Source organism: Bombus impatiens, unplaced genomic scaffold, assembly GCF_000188095.3.
Source record: "Bombus impatiens unplaced genomic scaffold, BIMP_2.2 scf_0102, whole genome shotgun sequence".
In the NCBI taxonomy this organism is placed as follows: domain Eukaryota; kingdom Metazoa; phylum Arthropoda; class Insecta; order Hymenoptera; family Apidae; genus Bombus; species Bombus impatiens.
In genome coordinates, this window is record NT_176521.1 from 781,054 (window position 1) to 802,416 (window position 21,363).

At 32.9% G+C, this 21,363-nt stretch overlaps 1 protein-coding gene across 2 annotated transcripts in view; it reads left to right on the forward strand.

Annotated features, from left to right (window-relative positions):
- Positions 1-17,974, forward strand: part of LOC100747433 (lissencephaly-1 homolog) — a 26,886-nt gene extending 8,912 nt beyond the window's left edge. The window contains exons 3-7 of one of the 2 annotated variants that reach the window (XM_003486159.4): positions 11,341-11,494; positions 12,098-12,304; positions 12,541-12,951; positions 13,584-13,932; positions 15,162-17,964. In XM_003486159.4, coding sequence (XP_003486207.1) covers positions 11,341-11,494; positions 12,098-12,304; positions 12,541-12,951; positions 13,584-13,932; positions 15,162-15,235 — 1,195 coding nt within the window. In that variant the 3' untranslated portion in view covers positions 15,236-17,964. Of the gene's footprint in view, positions 1-11,340; positions 11,495-12,097; positions 12,305-12,540; positions 12,952-13,583; positions 13,933-15,161 lie in introns of both variants that reach the window. The other variant, XM_024364602.2, reaches the window with a different exon arrangement.
- Positions 17,975-21,363: the final 3,389 nt, after the last annotated feature.

Sequence of the window (21,363 nt, forward strand, 5' to 3'; positions counted from 1 at the left end):
CGATCGATGCCGACTAATTCCGGTGACGTCAAATCGGTCGTGGATCGGCGCGTGTCGTGCGCGGCAGCTGGCGCAGGAGAGGGCGTCTCTTGAGCACGCGCGAATAGCGGGATCGATAACGCGTCGAACCGGTGGACGACGGCTGCCAGCCTGACCCGGGAGAGAAAGAAACGAACGAGCGGGGAAATGCAGAACGATGCAGCCTGATATCCGTTAATAAAGAATGGATTGATACAGTTTGAATTGATACGATCATACAGTTTGTTTAGGAAATTTTTGAAACAGGCGCTTATGCGTAGGTCGCGGATGCTTATGCGAACTTACATTTTTATCCTGGTTAATGAAACGGATTTATGGAAAAATTTATTTTGTGCACTTAAATACCAGTATATATATATTTTATGTCTTTCTTAAAGTTTTCTATAAATAGATGAGATTTAGTTGGCGAGGAAATGATAAAGTAAAATGGTCGGAAGTGCAAAAGGATGCGGTTGATATTCACGGGCAAAAAACGAATTGGTTATGCATAGATGCAGTTGGTCTAGGAAATTTTCTAAATACTTATTAATTGCTTTTTTCCCGTGAAACTGCTAATAAGGTGATCAGAAATGCAAAAGAACGCGGTTGATATTCGCGGACAAAAAACGAATTGGTTACGCACAGATGGCTAGGAAACTTTTCAAATAGTTATTTTCTTTCTTTTGGGCAACTGTTAATAAAGTGGTTAGAAATGAAAACTGACGCGGCTGATATTCACCGGCAAAAAACGAATCGGTTATGCATAAATACAATTTGTCTAGGAAATTTCTGAAATCTCTTTTTTCTTTGTATTTTACGAGGGAATGTTACATAGTATAGTGATCTGTAAGATCGATGCGTGTGGTTTTAGCTGAACTGAAATGTTTGAAGCAGGGCGATTCATCAACTGATAGTTATTAGTAAATTGACAAGTTATATTAGCGTCAAAAAAGGAAACAAGAATAATAGTGTTGATTTGGCCTGATATGTTACAACTAGAGATAGTGAAGTGGGATAGGTTCGTAAGGAATTAAGCGAATTTACTCTCTTGCTATTATTTTTAAAGAAAGCAACTTCCTACTGTCGCTTGTGTGTTATTAATTGCGTCTCTCAGGAGGCACACTGATCGATACCATAAATTGAAATAGCAGAGAAGAAGGATGAAACTACAAGAATTTTCAGTTCTTCATATCATCCTCTTGTAATAAATAACTTTACGGAAGTAAGATCGTCTATTTTTATGGAGAAATTCAATGCTAATCACATAGGGGGATAAAAATGAAAGTGTAATTGATCAGTTTGATTGCTGAGAAGCTCGATTATCAACTAGATTCTCTCCTATTCATTTGATTGACCGCCTACAGGTATACATTTTTCTGTTCTCGGAGGTGAAAATACTTCTGATCGTGAGAGGATTTAGATAGCGGTGACTAAGCATCTAAACACCATTCCACAAGAAAATTTTCCTATTCTCTTTCGCACATTTCTGGAGCAATACAAGACGCATGTAAAACAAAAAGGGGATTACATTGTAGTTTAACGAATGCATTTTTCTCTATACCTATTTAAAGCTTTATTTTTTTTATTGTATTATTCGTTCGTGCAAATTGTATATGTCATTGTATTATTTGAAACTATTATGTAAATAGCTTGGATTTCGCAAGACTATGAAAGAAATGTGAGTCACGAACGAAAATCATGGTTTTACAATTAACAGGCTGAAAATATGGTTGTGGGGATTAAGTAGGTCAGAATGTAGAATCGAAGCATGATATAATATGCAGGGAATGTGTTGCATGCAATGAATGTTATAATTTCGATTGCGAAATAAATTTTTCTCAGTCTTACGTCATCGGTGGACGATAGCTTTAGAAGAATGACATATTTTTTAAAAAATTGTTAATTTCAGGAAGCCTACAAAAATGATAAAAGAACATATTTATTGGGGGGGGGGTGTTATGAATATTGAATAAAATTACTATTTAAAATAAAATTCAAAAGAGCGCCGTTGTAATTCAAAATTGTTGTGAAGCATAACCTAAGAGTTATATTAATCGCGAAAGAAAAAGATGTTTTCGTTGCCAAATAGTTGAGTAATAATTTTCTACGTCAAATCTTCTATTTCCTGAAAAATGTTCTTTTTTTAGTTGCGTCACTCCTCTAGCAAAGCATACGGTAGAAATTGAGCGTTCAATACCGTATAATACGAATAGGAACGTATTTGAATTTGCTTCGGTATTTATCATCAATTCTATTAGTTGCTGTAAATATTTATACGTACACTAACCTAGCTTGAAAATTCACATAATTTATTTACATGAATATTCGGGTTACTGATCTCATCATACGTAAAATCTGCCAGTAAATAAATTATATTATTAAATTTCACAAGTTAGAAACGTCATTTGCGACAACGTAGTTATTTGACAATGAGATATACCTATTGATAGTTGATTATAGCTTTTCAACGCACAGACTAGTAATGGACAGGTGCGTTGTGAAAGAACTTTCTTAACGGCATATATGGAGGTACTAAAAAACTTTATTGAAAGCCAAAACGATATTTACAGCAGGTATTGCGAAAGAGATATAGAAGAACAATGCATCGAATGAGTGGTACGCACTGTGGGAAAGTTATGTTAAAATAATATCGACGCTTTGAAGAACGATGGTCTAAAAATAAAAATGATAGAATGTTTGAGGTAGTGTGCTGATTGTGAGTGCGAAATTCTCAAGTATCTTCCTCGTTAACATATGAATTGAGAGTCTTTCAGCTGCTACTCTATTAGGAATCCATTGACAAATGAACAGTGACGAGTACTGTTTATAAAAATTATATAACTAGACAACTTTCCTGTAACAGATGCTAAATATGAATATCGTTTGTCTTAATTAAATTATCTGTAATAAATATATACTCTTATCATAAACACTTTTAATTTTATGCAAATGAACTATTCTAAATACTAACAAGATGACGCGAAACCGAAATGATTTCATTTGATTTATTTTTATCTAGCTTAGATATACATATTATTTATATATACGATTAGTATGCTAGAAAAAGGAGGTCGTTCTATTAATTGTAGCCTTTAGTTTTGTTCTAAGGGAGTAATTAAAAAATTTAAAGTATTTAAAAATATTTAATATTACTGAAAAATGTTGATAATAGTAGAAAGTATATGTTGTAATAAACAAACGAATACAATGAACGTTAGCATACTAATTATATGAATTTATGCGAAAACATGATTATAGGTTTCTCTGATACTGTGAACTTGAACTTGAAATACTTCACTCGATGAATCTATTACCTTAGTTAGATCGAGTTGTGGATACTTAGAGTGAATTAATTTTCTTTCACTATCAGCAAACATATTCGCGTCAGTTGATTAGGTTTACACAACGTACTAATTTCGCTGCGTATGTAAAATTCTGCAAAATAATGCGATTGCAAAGGAATCCTTTTCCTGTTTTTGTTTATTTCAAAATTCTTTCGTTATAGTTATGTTAAATTATGTTAAAATATTTTAATTAATATGCAAAATGATTGTTGCGTAGAATGAAATTTTTAAATTTTTAATCACTTTGATCACTCTGATAATTAGATAGTGTTACTGACAGGTAGTGTTAAGAAAACTGATACTGAATCGTTAAGACATTCAAAATGCCTAAAAATGACGTGAATTTTGCTAATAAAAAATTACGAAGTCAGGGAAATATCCAGGGTACGATCCAAAAGAAATAAAAAGATTGTATGTAAATATACATGAGCCAAGTTGAATTCATGCTGCAGATAAATTTCTTAACTGGATAATAGCTCCAATTATGGAACGATAAAAGTCCTGGTTAATAGGCAAAACGAAGAAGAAATAATCAAACTGTCCTTTAATTTACATAAATTCTACTACCTGATAACATTATAATTTTACAAATTATAACAGGAACGTTTTCGGAGTAGATCTCCGGAAGTTTGAATGACTAAACAGATGCGTCATTATATTAAAGTGCAATAGGATCTTTGGAAAGAATATATAAGACCTGAGGGAGGTAAAGGGTTTCATTGATCATCGCAGGTGGCCACTTAGAGTATATCTACCTCTTACCAGGCTTCAGTGTTTACGATTCGGTGCTCTTTAGAGTCAAGTGAAACTTACGCCTCGTTGTTAAAACGTTCATTGATCCAGTTATGATCGATAACTGAACTTACTCTTTTTTTTTCTTATTTTGTTTGTATTTTGTTCGTAAAAATCGTTTGACCACGAAAACATTGAAATCCGGGAAACAAGGAAATTGCTACCTAGGAATATTTGACGAACCACCGTTGGCTAGCTTTCGTCGCAGGAAACGATCGATTTCAACTCGGAATACTTGATGAAGCAGTTCTTTTTTGTCCGAGTTCAAACCGATGATTAATGCAGAAGTTATGAAACAACGAAATTAGTGAGCTAATCATGGTTGACGCAAACCAATTATTATCACTAGACTGTGGACTTTCATCTAAACTTATATTTTTATAAATGCAATCAAGTAGAGAAATGGAACCTAAGCAATTTGTTTTAACCACCGAATAGATATAACGAGTAGTATACTTCTATATTTTCTATACTTTTGCATATTATATCTATTCTGTGCATCTTTGCACCTTTAAATTTCACATAGGTGTGTAAAAATGCACAGTCTAATGATAATTGGAAAGTTAGCAAGATCAGCAAAATTAATAATTTTTTAAGATTTAGTGCATTAAATGTAGGTTCTATAAAAAATTATACAATAATTGTAATTTACTATAAAAATAATATTTAGTATAATAAAAAATTACTATAAAAATTGCTCTAAAAATTTACAATTTTTCTGTGAATTTCAGTATTTGGTGGTTCTTTCATTAATAATTTTAAGTTTAAAAAAAGTAATTATTATTATTATTTTCTTTGGAATCTCCCAATTTACTTGTTAAAATAAGAAACAATAGAAACTAATGTTTTGTAGGCTAGTGAGTTTTACAACTGAATTGGCAAGTGAAATGGAATTTTTAATTTATTTCTTTAAGTTACGGGTAATTACGATATCGCAATTATGCACATGGTTGAGCACGATGTTGAAGGGAAATGAGATTCGCTGGATTTCTTAATGAGACAATAGAGGGTAAAAGAACATGGAAAAAGGTTTTTCTGTGCTTTAAGTCGTATAGAACACTCGAGTTGAGTGTATACACGAAAGTTGGGGAAGATCGGCTTGGCTGCAATGAGACCTAGCAATCGATAAAGCTCCTCCCCTTCGCGTTGGTCAACGTTTCTCCCATTCTGTTTCGTTAACCATGTAAGAAAGTGGAAAATAATAGGGGAGAAGGGTGAAAGTGGTATACAACACGATCGATACAAACCACCGTGTAAAAGGGTTTCAAAAGCATTCATTTTTTAAGAGATGTAACAGAGAATTGCAGTCTCGAGAGACGACTTTTTTAACGACGCGTTCCTCGTTCAGCAAAAAGAATCTGTTTTGTGCTGTACGTTATTACAGTAATAAAAGATAATGATTTTTTTGGTGCAAATTTATGTAATATTTTTTATTTTCTTTGAATCGAAATCATTCTCCGACTTTAATAATAATATTTAGTAACATTTCTTTTACTTTAGAATATTTATAAATATTACTGATAAATAAATTGTTTTTGTATTAACACATAATTTTCTTTTTTAATTGAAAACTTACTTTTTTATATAGATATTTATTTGTTATTATAATTTAAAATTTATATGATTTGTAATAATTAAAATTAAAATGGGCAATATTAATAATATTCACTCCCTAGTTATTATTACACTATCTCGGAGTTATGTCGGTTTTACACATAAATGAAACATTGTTTATGGTCTTAGTAAAATTAAAAAAAGAATAAAATCGTGAGAACAGGTTTAAACTTACATTGATAGCCTATGAATGTTTTATGATCGAAACTACATTAACTTACTTTTTTATCGTATTAGGTAACATTTTTTTCAAATATCTCTACGTTCATATTATTGTTGCAAAATCTAGATTATTTATTGTATATTCGGCATCTTAAACCTCACCACGAAATTGCTATAAGTAGTAGGATGGTCGTGACACGAAACAGTGAGTGATTTACAGCAGAAAAGGGTTTTATTCCACTTGATGTGAATTGTTCAATTGAAGAGTTGAGATGATAGTAGACTATGTTACGGTCAGAACTGAAGACTTCCAATGGAAATAAAATACTTTTTTATGTCTATTATCTCATTTATATTATTTGTCACTTGCATGTTATTGATTTTTAGTATTTAACATATTTATAAATCCAGAGAAACAATAAGTGGTAAAGAATATATTTAGTTAAATTTATCTCACTCAGCTGTATCTTGTGACATCGAAAGACGAGTTATTCAAAATGAAGTTCTCTAAAACTGATGTAAGAATTAAAATATATCATTTTAATATTTATAAATATCTTTACCATGCAGAATTTATACCTCCTACCACTAAAAATATTTTTTTTACTATCTCTTTTATCGCTTACGTCTTTTATTATTTCAACTTCACAATTATTCAAATAACTTCTTAAGAATCTTTGCTTCAACATCTCGCACGCTCTTGTCTAATGCATTATTTATGGAATAGTTACTTCCTCGACTTCTCTTTGGTATCTTATTCAAAGAAAGAGGATTGTTTACGAAAGTAACAGGCTCGTTCAACTAGAAAACTTTCGTTGATCGATGCAAGAATCACTTTCTAAAAGCTACCTTGTTATTCCGGCTTATATGGAACTATAATTAAAGAGTTGAAATTTACACGTAAATTATAAGTAGCAAGCCGTGCCGATAGATTTTATTGCAGAGAAATTAATCTGCGTTATCTCGCATACTTTTATTTATGTGTGCCCTGTTAAATGTTAATAGCCAATTAATGATACAAACGCGTTGATTATCTAGTAGAACGTATTCCGTGACTACGTTTACTTTATGCATAAGATTGAAGAAGGCTCCGAGTGTGAATAGAAAATGATTTACAAAGAGCGTTAGAAACAAAGATAATATTCCGTTTTTACTGTAATGGGGTGCCTGGTTAATGTAATTATTGGAGAAAATATTAAGTAAACATGTACATATATCAGTTTTCATATAATTTGCAATTATTAGATATTATACCATTCAAATTGGTGAAAAAGACGATATTCTTTGTATTTTATTTTAAAGCAAAATTCGTTCGTATTGTTGGTTTGCTAGAAGAGTGACATAACTAAATTTAGAAAATAGAAAGTGATTAATTGCTGAATTATTTAGTTATGGATATTTTTTTTCTCTTACAATTTGGCTAATACCTTTTGGATTTTAATCTCACGATAACTGATTTTTAATTTCGTAACAATAATCACCAGAAAAATTATTTACATCTTTTGTATCACGCTAATGCAGAAGAATCGTAGATTTTATTCAGTCTAATGTGTAAAACCCAGATAAAGATGAACCTTGTATTGCTATTAAAGGTACGCGGACTTCACAGTGCATAATTACATTACTTACGTAATTAGAAACACTAACAAAGTATTAAATAGTAGATAATATATCACTATTACTTTACCCTACATTTATTCTACTGCACTTAGTAATATCAAAATATTTCCAAGCTGTTTAAAATTTAATACAAAGATACTTCATAATGATTGATGAAATATATGTACAGTGAAAGAGAATTCCCGTCTAAATAAATTAATTAAATTAACCACGCTATTTGTATAAAATGAATTAGTTTGAGAAGGGCAAAAACAAATTCAGGCGAAGAATCTAAGCAGTAGAACCGCGTATGGATGCAGTTCTCGTGGCGCGTTCCTGCGATGGGAAACCTTATATCTCGAGTACGCGATACCCGTTGACGGGTGTGTTAAGGTAAATGGAAAAAGAAGAGCAAAAGAGAGTGGAAAGGGATCGTCTTCGCATAAAAGAAGAATCGGCTGAGTGACCTCCGATCCTTGAAATTCACGCGAGCATAAAACAACCAGAATCGTTTTGTCTGACCTGTTTCATGCATAGCAATCTTTGACCCACTAAATCGATCGAAAATCGATCAACATTCTTTCTTCTTCCGTATGGCGCATACTGGCCCAAGATCGAAAAACCGAGAGGTTCAGGTCGTTAAATAGTTAGCAATTTTAATACATAAAAATAAATCTTGATACGTTTATAATAGACTAAAAGTTAGGAAATCAATTTCTTCACCAGAAGCTTTTAGAAGTAATTATAGAACTAAAAGATAATATAGACGAATGAACTATAGTTGGGTTAATTTTAGTTTTTGTAAATATATAATGTAACTGATTTTTGCGAGAAATAGCACGACAGATTAAGAAATAGAAAATCTATAAATAAAAAAATTATGTCCAAAGGAGTGGGAATCCGGTTGACGAGTGAATAATAAACGAAGCAGTAATTCACTAGTAATATTTATTTCGAAAATATGGGAAAAAGAATTAAATTTCGAAGTGTCCTTAATAATTTCAAACCTGCAATTGCTACTTGAATTACTTAAGGTAAATTCATTGGAAAATAGCTCCAAGGAATCTATAAATAAATAAATCATTTTTGGGTCGTTTAATTCATCTTTTTTAAACCACTGGATTAAATTTCGTTTATGTGGACCAGCGTGCGCCGCCTCGAGTGACGGTTCGACGAATGCGTTTTCGCTCACCTGCGTAACTTTCTCTGCTCGAGATTAATCGACGGCCGGGTCCTAAAACAGTTGAATAATTAGCGAAATGGCCATGTCCCGATAACTGGAACGAAGAGCAAAGTGGTTCGCGGCGATAGTAATTTATTACGTTTCGTCTCTCGTTTCGATCAAGTGAAAGGTCTCGGTGGATCGTTGAAAGAGAATCGATCGCGCTTTCCGGCTATTTGCTTTGTTTGCCGGCATTTGAACGGCGCGGAACAAAACTCATGGTGATAATTCGCCACGTACTATCACGTGAAGCAGGTGAACAGAGACGAACGACCGACTTCAGGCCTTTCACCCCGGCATAATTCTGCCCGACTTTCAATCTCTTTCCCACGTACTCAACCTGTGCCCTCTATTGTATCGGCCTACGTTGCGAACAGTTGTTAGTGAAATGTCATTATTGAAAACCATAGCTCGACCACTGACCGTGATACGGTGGTTAGCGCATTTGAGGCGTTAAAATGCTTCGAAGATATTAATCTAAGCTATATGCAAATGTTGCACGTAGGAATGGAGTCCGGCTGATACTGTATACAGGTAATAAGCCTAGAATAGCTATAGCACGGTGTGAATACTGTGAGAGCATTTGTATAATAGGATTCTTTTAGAAAATGTCTTCGATACAACTCGATCTAAAACTAATTTTTTTTTTAATTAAATACGATAAGTTAAAATTAAATTAATAAAGTTAATCTTTCAATTTATCAGTAATATCAGATCAAATTGAATAGGAATATTTCCTACATTGGAAAAAGAAAATTTGTCACTGCAAAATTGTTGGCTATGATTAGGATTTTTCTATTTCAAACTAATTTCTTCTAAAATTATAGGCGAATTTCATAGGGATAAATCTTCTAAAACTGATTTCACGAAGAAATATCGAGCGATGGAGATTTTTCTGTTATCAAACGACAGTGAAATATTTTTGCGAATTGTTTCTTAATTTTCAATGTCTTTATCGTATATTATCATCTCATTTTTATAAGTATACCTTCATTTATGTTCGTTTACTTTTAATAGCACGAATATGAATCTTTTCTAATATCTTTCAAAATGGAATGTCTATAGTATCTATTACCTTTTGCATTTGTGAAACGTGTTTGGTCTCGCATAACACGATTTCCTACAACATGTCTTCGATAAACCATGAAACACGTCTTCGTGTTATAACAGGATTACCTGTACTAGTATAGGTCCAAAGAAGAATAAATTATATACATATACACTACTGCTCAAAAGTTTGGAACTACTTAGTAAGACGAGAATATGAATTTTTTAATGAAAAGAAAAGTACAAAAAGACTGACGATACACCAATATTTTAAACTATTGTATACAATTGTTACTTCATATTTATTTATAATGATTTATTCTTTTATGTCATAGTGGTTTGATTCTTGAGAAGATACTGTCGATTCAAAAATTCGAAAAACATTATAGCGAAGTTAATTTACTAATAATTATAAAAGATGTAAGTTAATTTACCATCTAACTACTTACTATTAATTAGTAAAACGACGATATAATAAAATAACAAAAAGGTTTAGTTTAATATTAAAAATAGCGACCTGTATTTGTGAAGCACTGTGTATTGCGAAGGAGGAGCGACGCGTGTAAGTTCGCAGCGTTATTTCACACGTTGAAGCGACGAAGAAAGTTTGTTTCATGAAATGAGGCTAACGGAGAATGTTCAAGTACCTCTGCTACTTCCGTTAATGCAAAGATCTCATCTTCCTTCATCACGACGAGGATTTCAAAGGCGATAACGTTTCATTTGTAAACAAAAACGTGTAATTCAGGCACTATACGGATTAACAGATTATTAAATACACATAGAAATCGGTGGTTCAACTTTGATGACTTATATTAGTGACTGAAAGTAGGAAACCTCTTGACATTATTGGTTTACGTAGCACACAAACACGATAAGATTAAACCTGCGAAGATTAGACTGTGCTCGTTTAATGATTCTAATATCTATTTTATAATATTATGTTTGGGCCAATAGCACTGCTATTTATTAATACAAATTTTTTGGTACATAAAAAGAAATCCTTTAAATACAGGAGCGATTCACATATTTTTAACGTATTCTTAGTATGTATCATATATTTCGAAATTAATAATATCGTAAATAGAAAAATTTCTTTCTTAATGTTTACATAGCAAGAAGTAAGAACCGTAAATTACACGAAAAGGATATACAATTAATTTGCAATTTTTTAAATGAATAAATTAAAATAACGATGTTTTGAGTACTTTGAATTCTCTTATGAAAAGATATATGTGATACTGCCAACAATGTTTATTTAAATCATACATTGCTTAATTTTTTGAGTATTGCTTCTTTACGTCAGATACACAGAGTTTAAATATGACTATGTACTAACATATAAGTAACAAGATAGTGCGAAACAAATTGCCTTGCATCGATAATTGCTATACAGGAAAAAGTTGTCACACATGCGGTGCTTAATGAATTATGCTTCCTACTTAAAACTGGTTTTGATTACAAGGTTACACACAATATCGGAGGCGGTTGTTGTTAGCTATCTTCGCAATATGTCATACTAAAATTAATCTATTATTTCAGAAATAAGGCGATTGCGGACTATCTAAGCACCAATGGCTATCAAGATGCGTTGGAAGCGTTCAAAAAAGAAGCTGATATGCCTGGGGAAGTAGAAAGAAAATATGGAGGTCTTCTCGAAAAGAAATGGACTTCCGTTATACGCTTGCAGAAGAAGGTAAAAAGATTTTAATATCTTTTTGCAGTTCTAAAACTGCTAGTTAATAAGTTTTCAAAAGTAATAAGTAGATTAATAAGTAGATGTAAGAAAGTACATCCAAGAGAAATTACTTGTACAGAGAACAAAGTTTGTAGAGAAGATGTAAATATTTTTTTTAGCAAATTCTGAATATGTATGAAAGATATTGCAGTACTGGAAGCATTAGTTTTAATATATATGGAAATATCATTTTCTAAATTTTGTATTCACATTAGAATTTTAACATAGATCCTTAATGTCAAGTTATTCCTTGGACTAATTTTTGTTAAAATAACTCCTATAAGCTAAAAAGATTATAAGAGCGTTCACTTTTGTTGAAAGGTACAAATTGCAGTATTGCTACAATTTGCAGTATTGCTATAGGTGTTGTTGATCTCATGAACTCATCATCAATTAGTCTTTGTCTATTATTCGTTATCAAGCATTAATTTCAAAGTATTGACTTACTACCTTTGAAATTAATTGCTTTTGTTACAAGTAATTTTAATAAATAGGATAAAAGGCGACGCCATAAAATGAATATGAGTAAATAGTTAATGAAATATCGTTTCAATGTTCTAGGTAATGGAACTAGAATCCAAACTCTCTGAAGCAGAGAAGGAGTTCATCGAAGGAGCACCGACACGTAGCAAACGATCACCATCCGAGTGGATACCAAGGCCACCCGAAAAGTACAGTCTTACTGGACACAGAGCTCCCATCAACAGAGTCATTTTCCATCCGGTTTTTAGTCTTATAGTATCTGCCAGCGAAGATGCCACCATTAAGGTAGGATCACTTACTTTTCAAAGTAGACAGGAATCGTTGAAACTAAATGGCAGATATTTTGAAACGAGTATGTTCTTAATCTAAGAAACGATATTCATGGTAAACGACTTCGGTATACTCGTTTCGAGCCAAGCCAATTGCTTTCAACTTTTTTCCAGCTGTGTTTCCTCTCTGTAAGTTATCCTCCTTTAGTTTTTATTAAAACTGGTTTTCTCATTTGTGTTAATTTCACTTAGGTGTGGGACTTCGAAAGCGGCGAATTTGAAAGAACATTGAAAGGACACACTGACAGCGTACAGGACGTTTCTTTCGATGTCTCTGGGAAACTGTTAGTCTCATGCAGTGCAGACATGTCTATTAAGTTGTGGGACTTTCACCAGTCATTCGCCTGCGTGAAAACCATGCACGGACATGATCACAGTGTCAGCTCTGTCGCATTTGTGCCACAAGGGGATTTCGTAGTGAGCGCCTCTAGGGATAAGACCATCAAAATATGGGAAGTCGCGACAGGGTATTGTGTTAAAACGTTGACGGGACACAGAGAGTGGGTACGAATGGCCAGAGTCAGCCCCTGCGGGGAACTAATTGCTAGTTGCTCGAATGACCAAACGGTACGGGTTTGGCATGTTGCAACAAAAGAAACGAAGGTACTTTCATACGATCAAATCGTAAACTTATTTTAGAATCTAAGGTTGATTCCTTACGATATAATTTTACTGCGATTTGTAATTCAAAATTATGCATTTGGTGTAGGTTTTCTTTTCATTTTAAAACAGAGGATTTTTTTTAAATATATTTTCTTATCTACTAATTAGTTGATCGTCGGATAGTATTTTGTATTAGAATCTTTATTACCACAAGTGTGTGATAATAAAGCATTATATAACGCAATTAAGTTGATTTTGAGACACTTGGCTACGTAGTGTAATTGTTCTGCCAGGTAAAAATTAATCAATTAGTACGAGTAGATAAAAAACGAATGTTAAAAACGAGGTACTTTAAATTGAAATTTGATAATAGTAATCCTACGAAGCATTTAAGTGATTTGGATAAGGTTACTGTATTATTTTACTGAGTTGTTGTGCAGTGAGCCAGATGTATGTGGTCACATTTTTAATATTGTTTTATTAGCAACTACTACTTGTAAAGCTAAATAATTGTATTTACAAAACATCTACAATTTATAGTAATAATAAATCCTAAAGAATTTTAAGCTTCATTATTCAATATATGCTTCCATTATTCAATATATCTTTTTAACGAACATTTCTTGATTTAGGTGGAACTCAGAGACCACGAACACGTAGTGGAATGTATCGCATGGGCACCAGACAGTGCAAGGGCATCGATCAATGCTGCGGCAGGAGCAGACAACAAGGGTGCCCACGAAGGACCTTTCCTCGCATCTGGCTCGCGAGACAAGGTAATTCGTATATGGGACGTCGGTGCCGGTGTTTGTCTCTTTACCCTCTTGGGACACGACAACTGGGTTCGCGGCATCGTCTTCCATCCCGGTGGCAAGTTTATCGTCAGTGCCTCTGACGATAAGACCCTGCGAGTCTGGGACACGCGCAACAAACGGGTAATGAAAACCCTCGAAGCGCACGTCCACTTTTGCACTTCCGTTGGTGAGTATACAATTCGCAAGCGGCCTTCATAGCTTAACGAAACGCATTTACTTGGAAATTTAAGAAGCTACGAAGGTTTACTTAATCATCCAAGAGGTATAGCGGAGTTGCCGATTAAAAAGATTAAGTGATCGTATAACATATTGAATCATTTTTGTTATCTTACGTATGATTAAGTGTTTTGATTACATAAGTTAGGATATTGTTATTGCATCTCAAGTTTCGTTTTGATCAATCTTTTTAATATATTCTGTATTTTATGTTTGAATATGAAATAGTTCATAAAATTTATGTATATATAATAATAATTTATGTATATAAATAGATGCGTAACTTAAAGGTTAATTGAAGCGTAAATTTAGATTACTTTAAGATTACTTTCTCGAAATGTTTACGGTCGTCGAAGATTTTTCTAAATAGCATTATATCCTAATTAATATCAAAACAAATTGTATTGCATATCACAATATGGCCTTGATATAAAGTGAGTTTATAGATTATTCGATATATACACCACCGGTGTGCTATTTTTACGATACATTGATCGGAACAATTTATACATCAATAACTACCAGTTGAATGATAAATCTTATGAATTTTTATGTTGCCGCTGCTAAAACTTCGAATGTTTTTACTTCTTTAATCCTGAAACATGATTAATATATCGTCTTATCTGTAGTGGTAAAAATAAAATGAATCGATAATTACGTGAATCCAAAAGCGATAAAAGTTTGTAAAAGTTATTATTTATTTCTCGAAACTGTTGAAACAGTGGCCTACATATCTTTTAGTGTAGTTTTAAATCTTAATAATATGTATTTAGTGCTATTTATTAAGTGCTCTGTTTTTTGTAACTTATTCTATATGTGATGAATTTATTTTAAAATTTCTGTTAATTAGAAAAAAGTATTAAGTTCACAAACTTCGAAGAAGTGTTATAGCAATGACAGTCTAGTTAAGGGAAAAAACAATTTTTATTTCATATCTTTGACAAAATATCTTATCTCTGAGTAATCATAGTTATGTAATCTGTTACTCAAATATAAATACCTCAACTCTGCCATGATATATCGTATGAAAGACGCTATATGATAAAATACACTATTTACATATATAACGTGATAATAAATATTCAAAAGAATAAATGTTTAAACTCCTTAAACTGAAAAAAATACTGTCTCAGTAACCTGCATTTATTGATTATTGCATAAACTCCTCATAAATTGCAGATTTTCACAAAAGCCATCCTTACGTGGTCACCGGTAGTGTCGATCAAACGGTGAAGATTTGGGAGTGCCGCTAGTCACCAAAACATCAGGGTCTCGTTAAACCTTCGTCGAGGAAGAAAGATTTTGGAGAGAAGGCGAACGATGCGCGTCGAATTCGATGAAAAGGGCCGAGAGAGTAAGCTGCTACAAAAAAAAAAGTTATCGTACATACTACTATTATTAATATTAATATTATTATACACACATAAACACGTACGATTAAGAGCTCTTTAATTAATTTATAATAAAGTATAATTAGTAATTATTAATATTACATATACGTTTTACGGTAACGAACTGCACGATTCGAGGAGAGTCGGTCGAAATTAACTTTCTTTCATGAGGAGGACATTGCCATAATTTCGTCGACGATGAAAAAGAAAAAATAAGAGAAGAAGAAATTCAAGTGTTTCGAATTGACTGACAAAAAATGTACCGACATAACAATGTTGCTTCATCGAAACGATTGGTTGATTGTTTCACAGAAACATTATCCCGCTACGAAGCATGTTATAATTGTACATCTGGCTCGTTCGAACGTGTCGTCCTCCTCGATCCATCGACAATGACGAGAATTTCGGCTTGTGTTGCGTCTCTGGAATATAAGAAAAGAACATAGTCGCTCGTTTGCTATGCTGACCTCTCCTCGAGCGTTCTTGACGATGTGACATCGGAAAATGACATCGATACGTATAACAGAGATTCGCGCGCGCGTGCGTATACACGTATTAAAAGAAAAAGGTATAAAGAAAGGTATGCGAGGCGTCATCATTTGTCGTGTACTGTGAGCGTCGATAAAATTGAATCCAGCCTCCGACCGAGTACGTGGCATGTACCTTCGTACAAAAAAGTAAAAGGATACACGATGTAATAATAACAAAGTGCGAATGGACGTGCCAAACGGGTGGACAGATTTCAAGTGACGTTGAGAATCGAGTAGCGCCCATTTGGAACGTTTTATTCATACTCCATATTCCGTATGTGTATATTCATACTATTCATACAAGTGGACTATTTCAAATTGTTCCCCTGACAAAAAAGAGTTAAGCGAACGAACGAACATCTAATATGATTGGCCGAAGGCGTACCTAATGCGGAAGGAATAATATAGTGTATCGATAAACGAGACGTAGCTTTTCGGCAATGCATGACGTCCAAAGCAACGTGCATTATTAACGATAATACTAGAAACAAGGGACGGCCGAATGGAGCGTGCGATTCGTGAAGAAAATACGAGGAAAATATGTACAAGCATGTATTCGTATGGAAGTACTTGAGCCGCATAATTCGTTGCGTGGGTCCCGAGATACGAGGGGTATTAGTTGTATATTTAGCTCTAAACTACTATTAGCGGTAGTGCAGACGTAACGTAGACAAGAAACATGAGAAAAAAGAAAAGAGAAAAATAGAATCAGGCCACGAGTGTACGATCGATCGGTACAAACACAACACACACCATATATAATATTTACGCAGGTATTCATCGAGACCTCGTATAACAATGCTTAATTGATTAAGGCCGATTTTTCAGACGATATATTCTATTCTCCGCTATTACATTTTTCCTACCATTTTTCCTCCCTCGTCTAAGTAAAAGCCCTGTATTCCCTTGTCCATTTGCCGCCCCCCCCCCTAAAAACCTCTCCAAAAGATATATATATATATACACACACACATATATATATATATATACATATATATATATGGTACTAAATTATTTTGATGAACAATAAAAACAAAAGTTCTCATTCAATCGTTTAAGATGGTTCTGCTGTATTACCTGTGTGTTTCGTCGTCGTTCGTGCATCGTTGTTTGCCATTTTTCGATCCATTGATAATAAAAAACCTTGTAGTAATCACAAATACTGGAGATTCTGTTCTTTTGGGAACAACGGTCCCCATTTGTCTACTATAAAATCGGATCGGTGAAATTATGGAAATTCTTCCGTAAGGACAAGACCAATTGTAATATTTTTATTCGAATCAAACAGCCTCGTTCGTCTGTCGATTTGAAACTTCGTTTACTTTTTCTTTCCCCTGACAGAATTTAATGTAGCACTCTTGTACAAAACGATTCTTTGGAATCGGAGCGTGGCGGGATCGCACGTCTACACGTATGGTGTTCTGAAAAGGCTCGCGTGTAAAACCAGAACAGACTTCTTTCTTTCTTGTCAACCGACCGACCTCGTGTACCTCGATTTCGTTCGCGAGGCATGTACGATACTCGCAGGTTCCGTAGAGGCGAGCATTGCGTACGATTTAAGTCACGACTCCGCAAGTACATGCATGTCAGTATTTTACATTTATAATATAGAAAGAGAGAAAAAAAAAAGCTAACACGTACACAAACACGTATACACACTCATGTATATTTATAATATACGATATATATTATACATATATATATATATATACACACACACATACACACACGCACACACACACATCACACACACAAATATAATACACAAAGAACACAGTGTGTATATATACACACATAAGTATATTATTGTAATTGAGCAGTAAAAACGAAAATACGCGTATCGAACAAGCTAAACTTAACCCAAACACAATTCGATGTTCGGTATTTATACGTAGGATGACGTAATAAAAGTAATGTCGTAGTTGCTTTTCGTAAATTCCGCCGCACTTGCTTTAGTAATTTTTCTCGCTTTTTCTACCCGCCCTTCGAAACAACTAAAGAAAAGACGATGCTGACACGTTTAGTAGAGTAAACAATAAAGTGTTATCATCATTTGTGATATATACGTACACGTCGATGAACTTTCATTAAAAATCCTTGCGTTGTGGAATTGGAAACGAAATTTTTAGCGAATTCATAGGGAAATAAGGGGACAAAGAATAAAAGTCTTTTAAGAAACCGCGACGGCGAGTACAATGCTGGCCTACGCCTTACTGGCATACAAAGAGAGAGCTTATAATAATAAGATCATCAATAACAGTCTTCTTTTATGAATTTAAAATGCAAATGAACAGGTACGTGTGTGACGCATAGTAAAAACTTAGTTACCTTAACAAATATTTTTGTTCTAATAGGTTGGCCAGCGTATGAGTCAATATTGTAGGATTTATTTCATATTTTTAGTTTTTATGTTTTTATACGTTTTAATTTCATTGATACGTATTAGTGCAATTTTTTCTCCTAATTGTAAGAAGTATAGTTAAATAATCAGCAGAGACGTATTAGTTGAAGAGGTAGGAATATAAAAAAATGTTCATTTTAATTTGCTAAACTTTTACAATTGAATTTATTTTAACTGTGCCCTTAGCTTGAATTTATAAAAAAAAAGTTCAGTTAAAATTGGCGATCTTATTATATAGTGCTCTTTTTACAAGTTACATATTAAAATTATTTTGTATTCCTTTATATTGTTTCTTTTTCTTTGAGAATCTTTTATTTTTAATACATTAAACCATACAAAGCTATTTTCTGCAATTAGTAATTATAAAGAAAGAGGTTTATAATTTAAGTGGAACATGTAAAAAGTACATAAAGGTTGTACTCTTTATCCTCTTGTGATTTGAAGTATGTGTCGGTAATGGTTTTCTAAAATTGTTTAAAAATTTCTAAACATTTTCTGGGAAATTAATTTATTACTGGTGATTACTATGTAATAAAAGTGCCAAAAGAAGATTACTATTGAATAATAGTACTATTTACTACACTATATAATGTGACATATGTCGAAAACTTACCTATGTGATTGATGATAGATGAAATTTAAAAATATCTCGGTTGAAAGGATTGTAGATAATGTTTGGAAATCGATTTCAAGTCATTTATCTTAGATTGTCTTAGATTTCGAATTAGTTTTTATTAATCTTTATTATTTTTTATTACTTTAAAAAACTTTTTTTCTAGTCAGTTTTGCAATATATTACGCTTCGTTTATAGTTGCTTTTGCTAATAAAATTAGTATAGCGTACTTCATCTGTATTCTATATTTAACATGATCTGGGATTGTATTAAGAGACACAGTAAGTATTTTCATCAGTTTTTGTGATGATTTGTGAACGATTAGAAAGAGTAAAGATAAAAAATGAGAATTATATCTTATAATAGCAATAATAGGAATATTTGCCAATAGACGTGTTTTAATGTTGTAATGAACTTATTAATTTTTATCATAGACAACAATGATAAAATGTGTAATTTTTGAATATATATTTTTAGAGAAGTAGGGAACTGTGTTACCATTAGAGGATAATAGAAGGATATCAACAGTAGGTAATTTAGTGAATTTTAACGACAGAAGATATTATCGACAATTTATTTCCTTCTTTATTGACATATGTTGAAACAGAAAAATCGATATTCGCAAAGGAATTTCTGAAATCTTTCTGCTTTTAAATTACCGCTATTAATATTTTTAACTAAATGAAATTGGTTTTTAGTACTGTTGCGATTGTTAGTATACATATTTTTCCCTATATTTTAATAGACATTATCGGTTAAACGATTTTTCAATATTTAATATCTAATAAGATTTAAAAAACGTAACAAATTTTTCTTATTTAAAAATATTAACAATGAAATTTAAAAGGAGGGATCAATAGAATAAGCGCAATACAATTTGCAATACAGTCCTTTTAATTTAGAAATTCTTGAATGGAGACACTGATATGAATAATATAATCATGTACGTATATACAATAAAGAGAATTTTCCATTCGTATTGTGTTTAAATCGTATTATTGCGTGTCTAACGCTATCGCGGGATTTAGATCGATGTAGACTGTTTATCAAGTTTCCCTACCAAACAGGAATTGATTAATCTGTACACCAGTAAGTCGTAGCGTTCGAGACATCGAGTGTTGTGTGTATTTCTAAATATTTCATCGTTTTTTATTTACTAATAATTTATTAGAAAATTTCTATCTACATTCGAGAAACGAAACATGTAATTCGCAAAATTACTGTAACATTAATTACTTTCTATTAAAACAATTCGAATAGTTTCGATGGTTTAACATATATTACAAAGCCTCAAATCATTCTGTTACGATATAAAAGAAGATTTTTACAGAAATATACGCTCGATGCCTCTGAAGATGCGATTTCTACAAATCTGCCGTAAAGGAATCATCGAAGATTCTCGTAGACCGAGAGATTCAGAATAAAATTTCCCACGTGTCTTCAATACTTTGTATACCTTATTTATTTTTCTTTTTTATCTTCGTATAATAATCATAAACGTACAATTTAAAACAATAGTGCTCGTGTGTGAGTGTGTATGTGTGTATGTGTATGCAATGTACAGGATAATCTTTAAGCTATAATACAATTTGAAATGAAATACAAATCAATAAACTATTACGTTAGGTAAACCTTCTCTCGTTTCGTCTCGTGTGTGTTTTTTTTTTTTTTAAATACAATTATTTTCACTACTGAAATGACAATGTCCTTTCTCGGCATGTAATATCTCGCTCCTCTCGTCGCTATTTTACCTTTTTTTTTTTTCTTTTTGTTTCCTATCCCCGAAAATTTGTTACCCATTTTTTGATCATTTCACGCGTGGCGCGTAGAACACGCGCGTTGTACAAGAGCCTCGATAACCGTTTTATTATTTCTCTGTGTTTCCTTATTTCACTTTTGTTTCCTTTGTATCTCTTTAATGTTTCCGAACCTGTCTATCTACAGAGTTTATCTTTACGATTTTTATTCTTTTTTTTTTCTCTCTCTTATTATTCACGTTTTTTTCTTTCTTTCGTTCCCTCCTATATTTCGCCGCCGCTTCTGTAAAATATTCATTATTAGGTTTACGATATGATTTTCCCTCCTTTCGGTGGTCCTTTATGCGACCCCCGCTCGGTTTTGTCCGCGCGAACCTCCGCGTTCAACCCTATATTACAAATTCCTCAGCCGAAGATCGCGAATGATTTTAACTTCGTCTAAGAAAGTTACCGTTTACCGCTTAAATAATTAAAGCTATCTGCTATCTAGAGTCTATTCGGTATCTACAGAAGAACCTATATGCCTCGCGTCTCGTTCGAATAAACAAGAGAAAAGAGAAAAAATAAACCGTGAAAAGAGAAAGGTGGGGGTGTGGGTGGTGTAGGTCTTTTTGAGGGCAAGAAAACAAAGGGGAGTGTACCATGGCGCTGATCGTCGCCGGAAGATCCGGTTACACGTTTTGTTTGA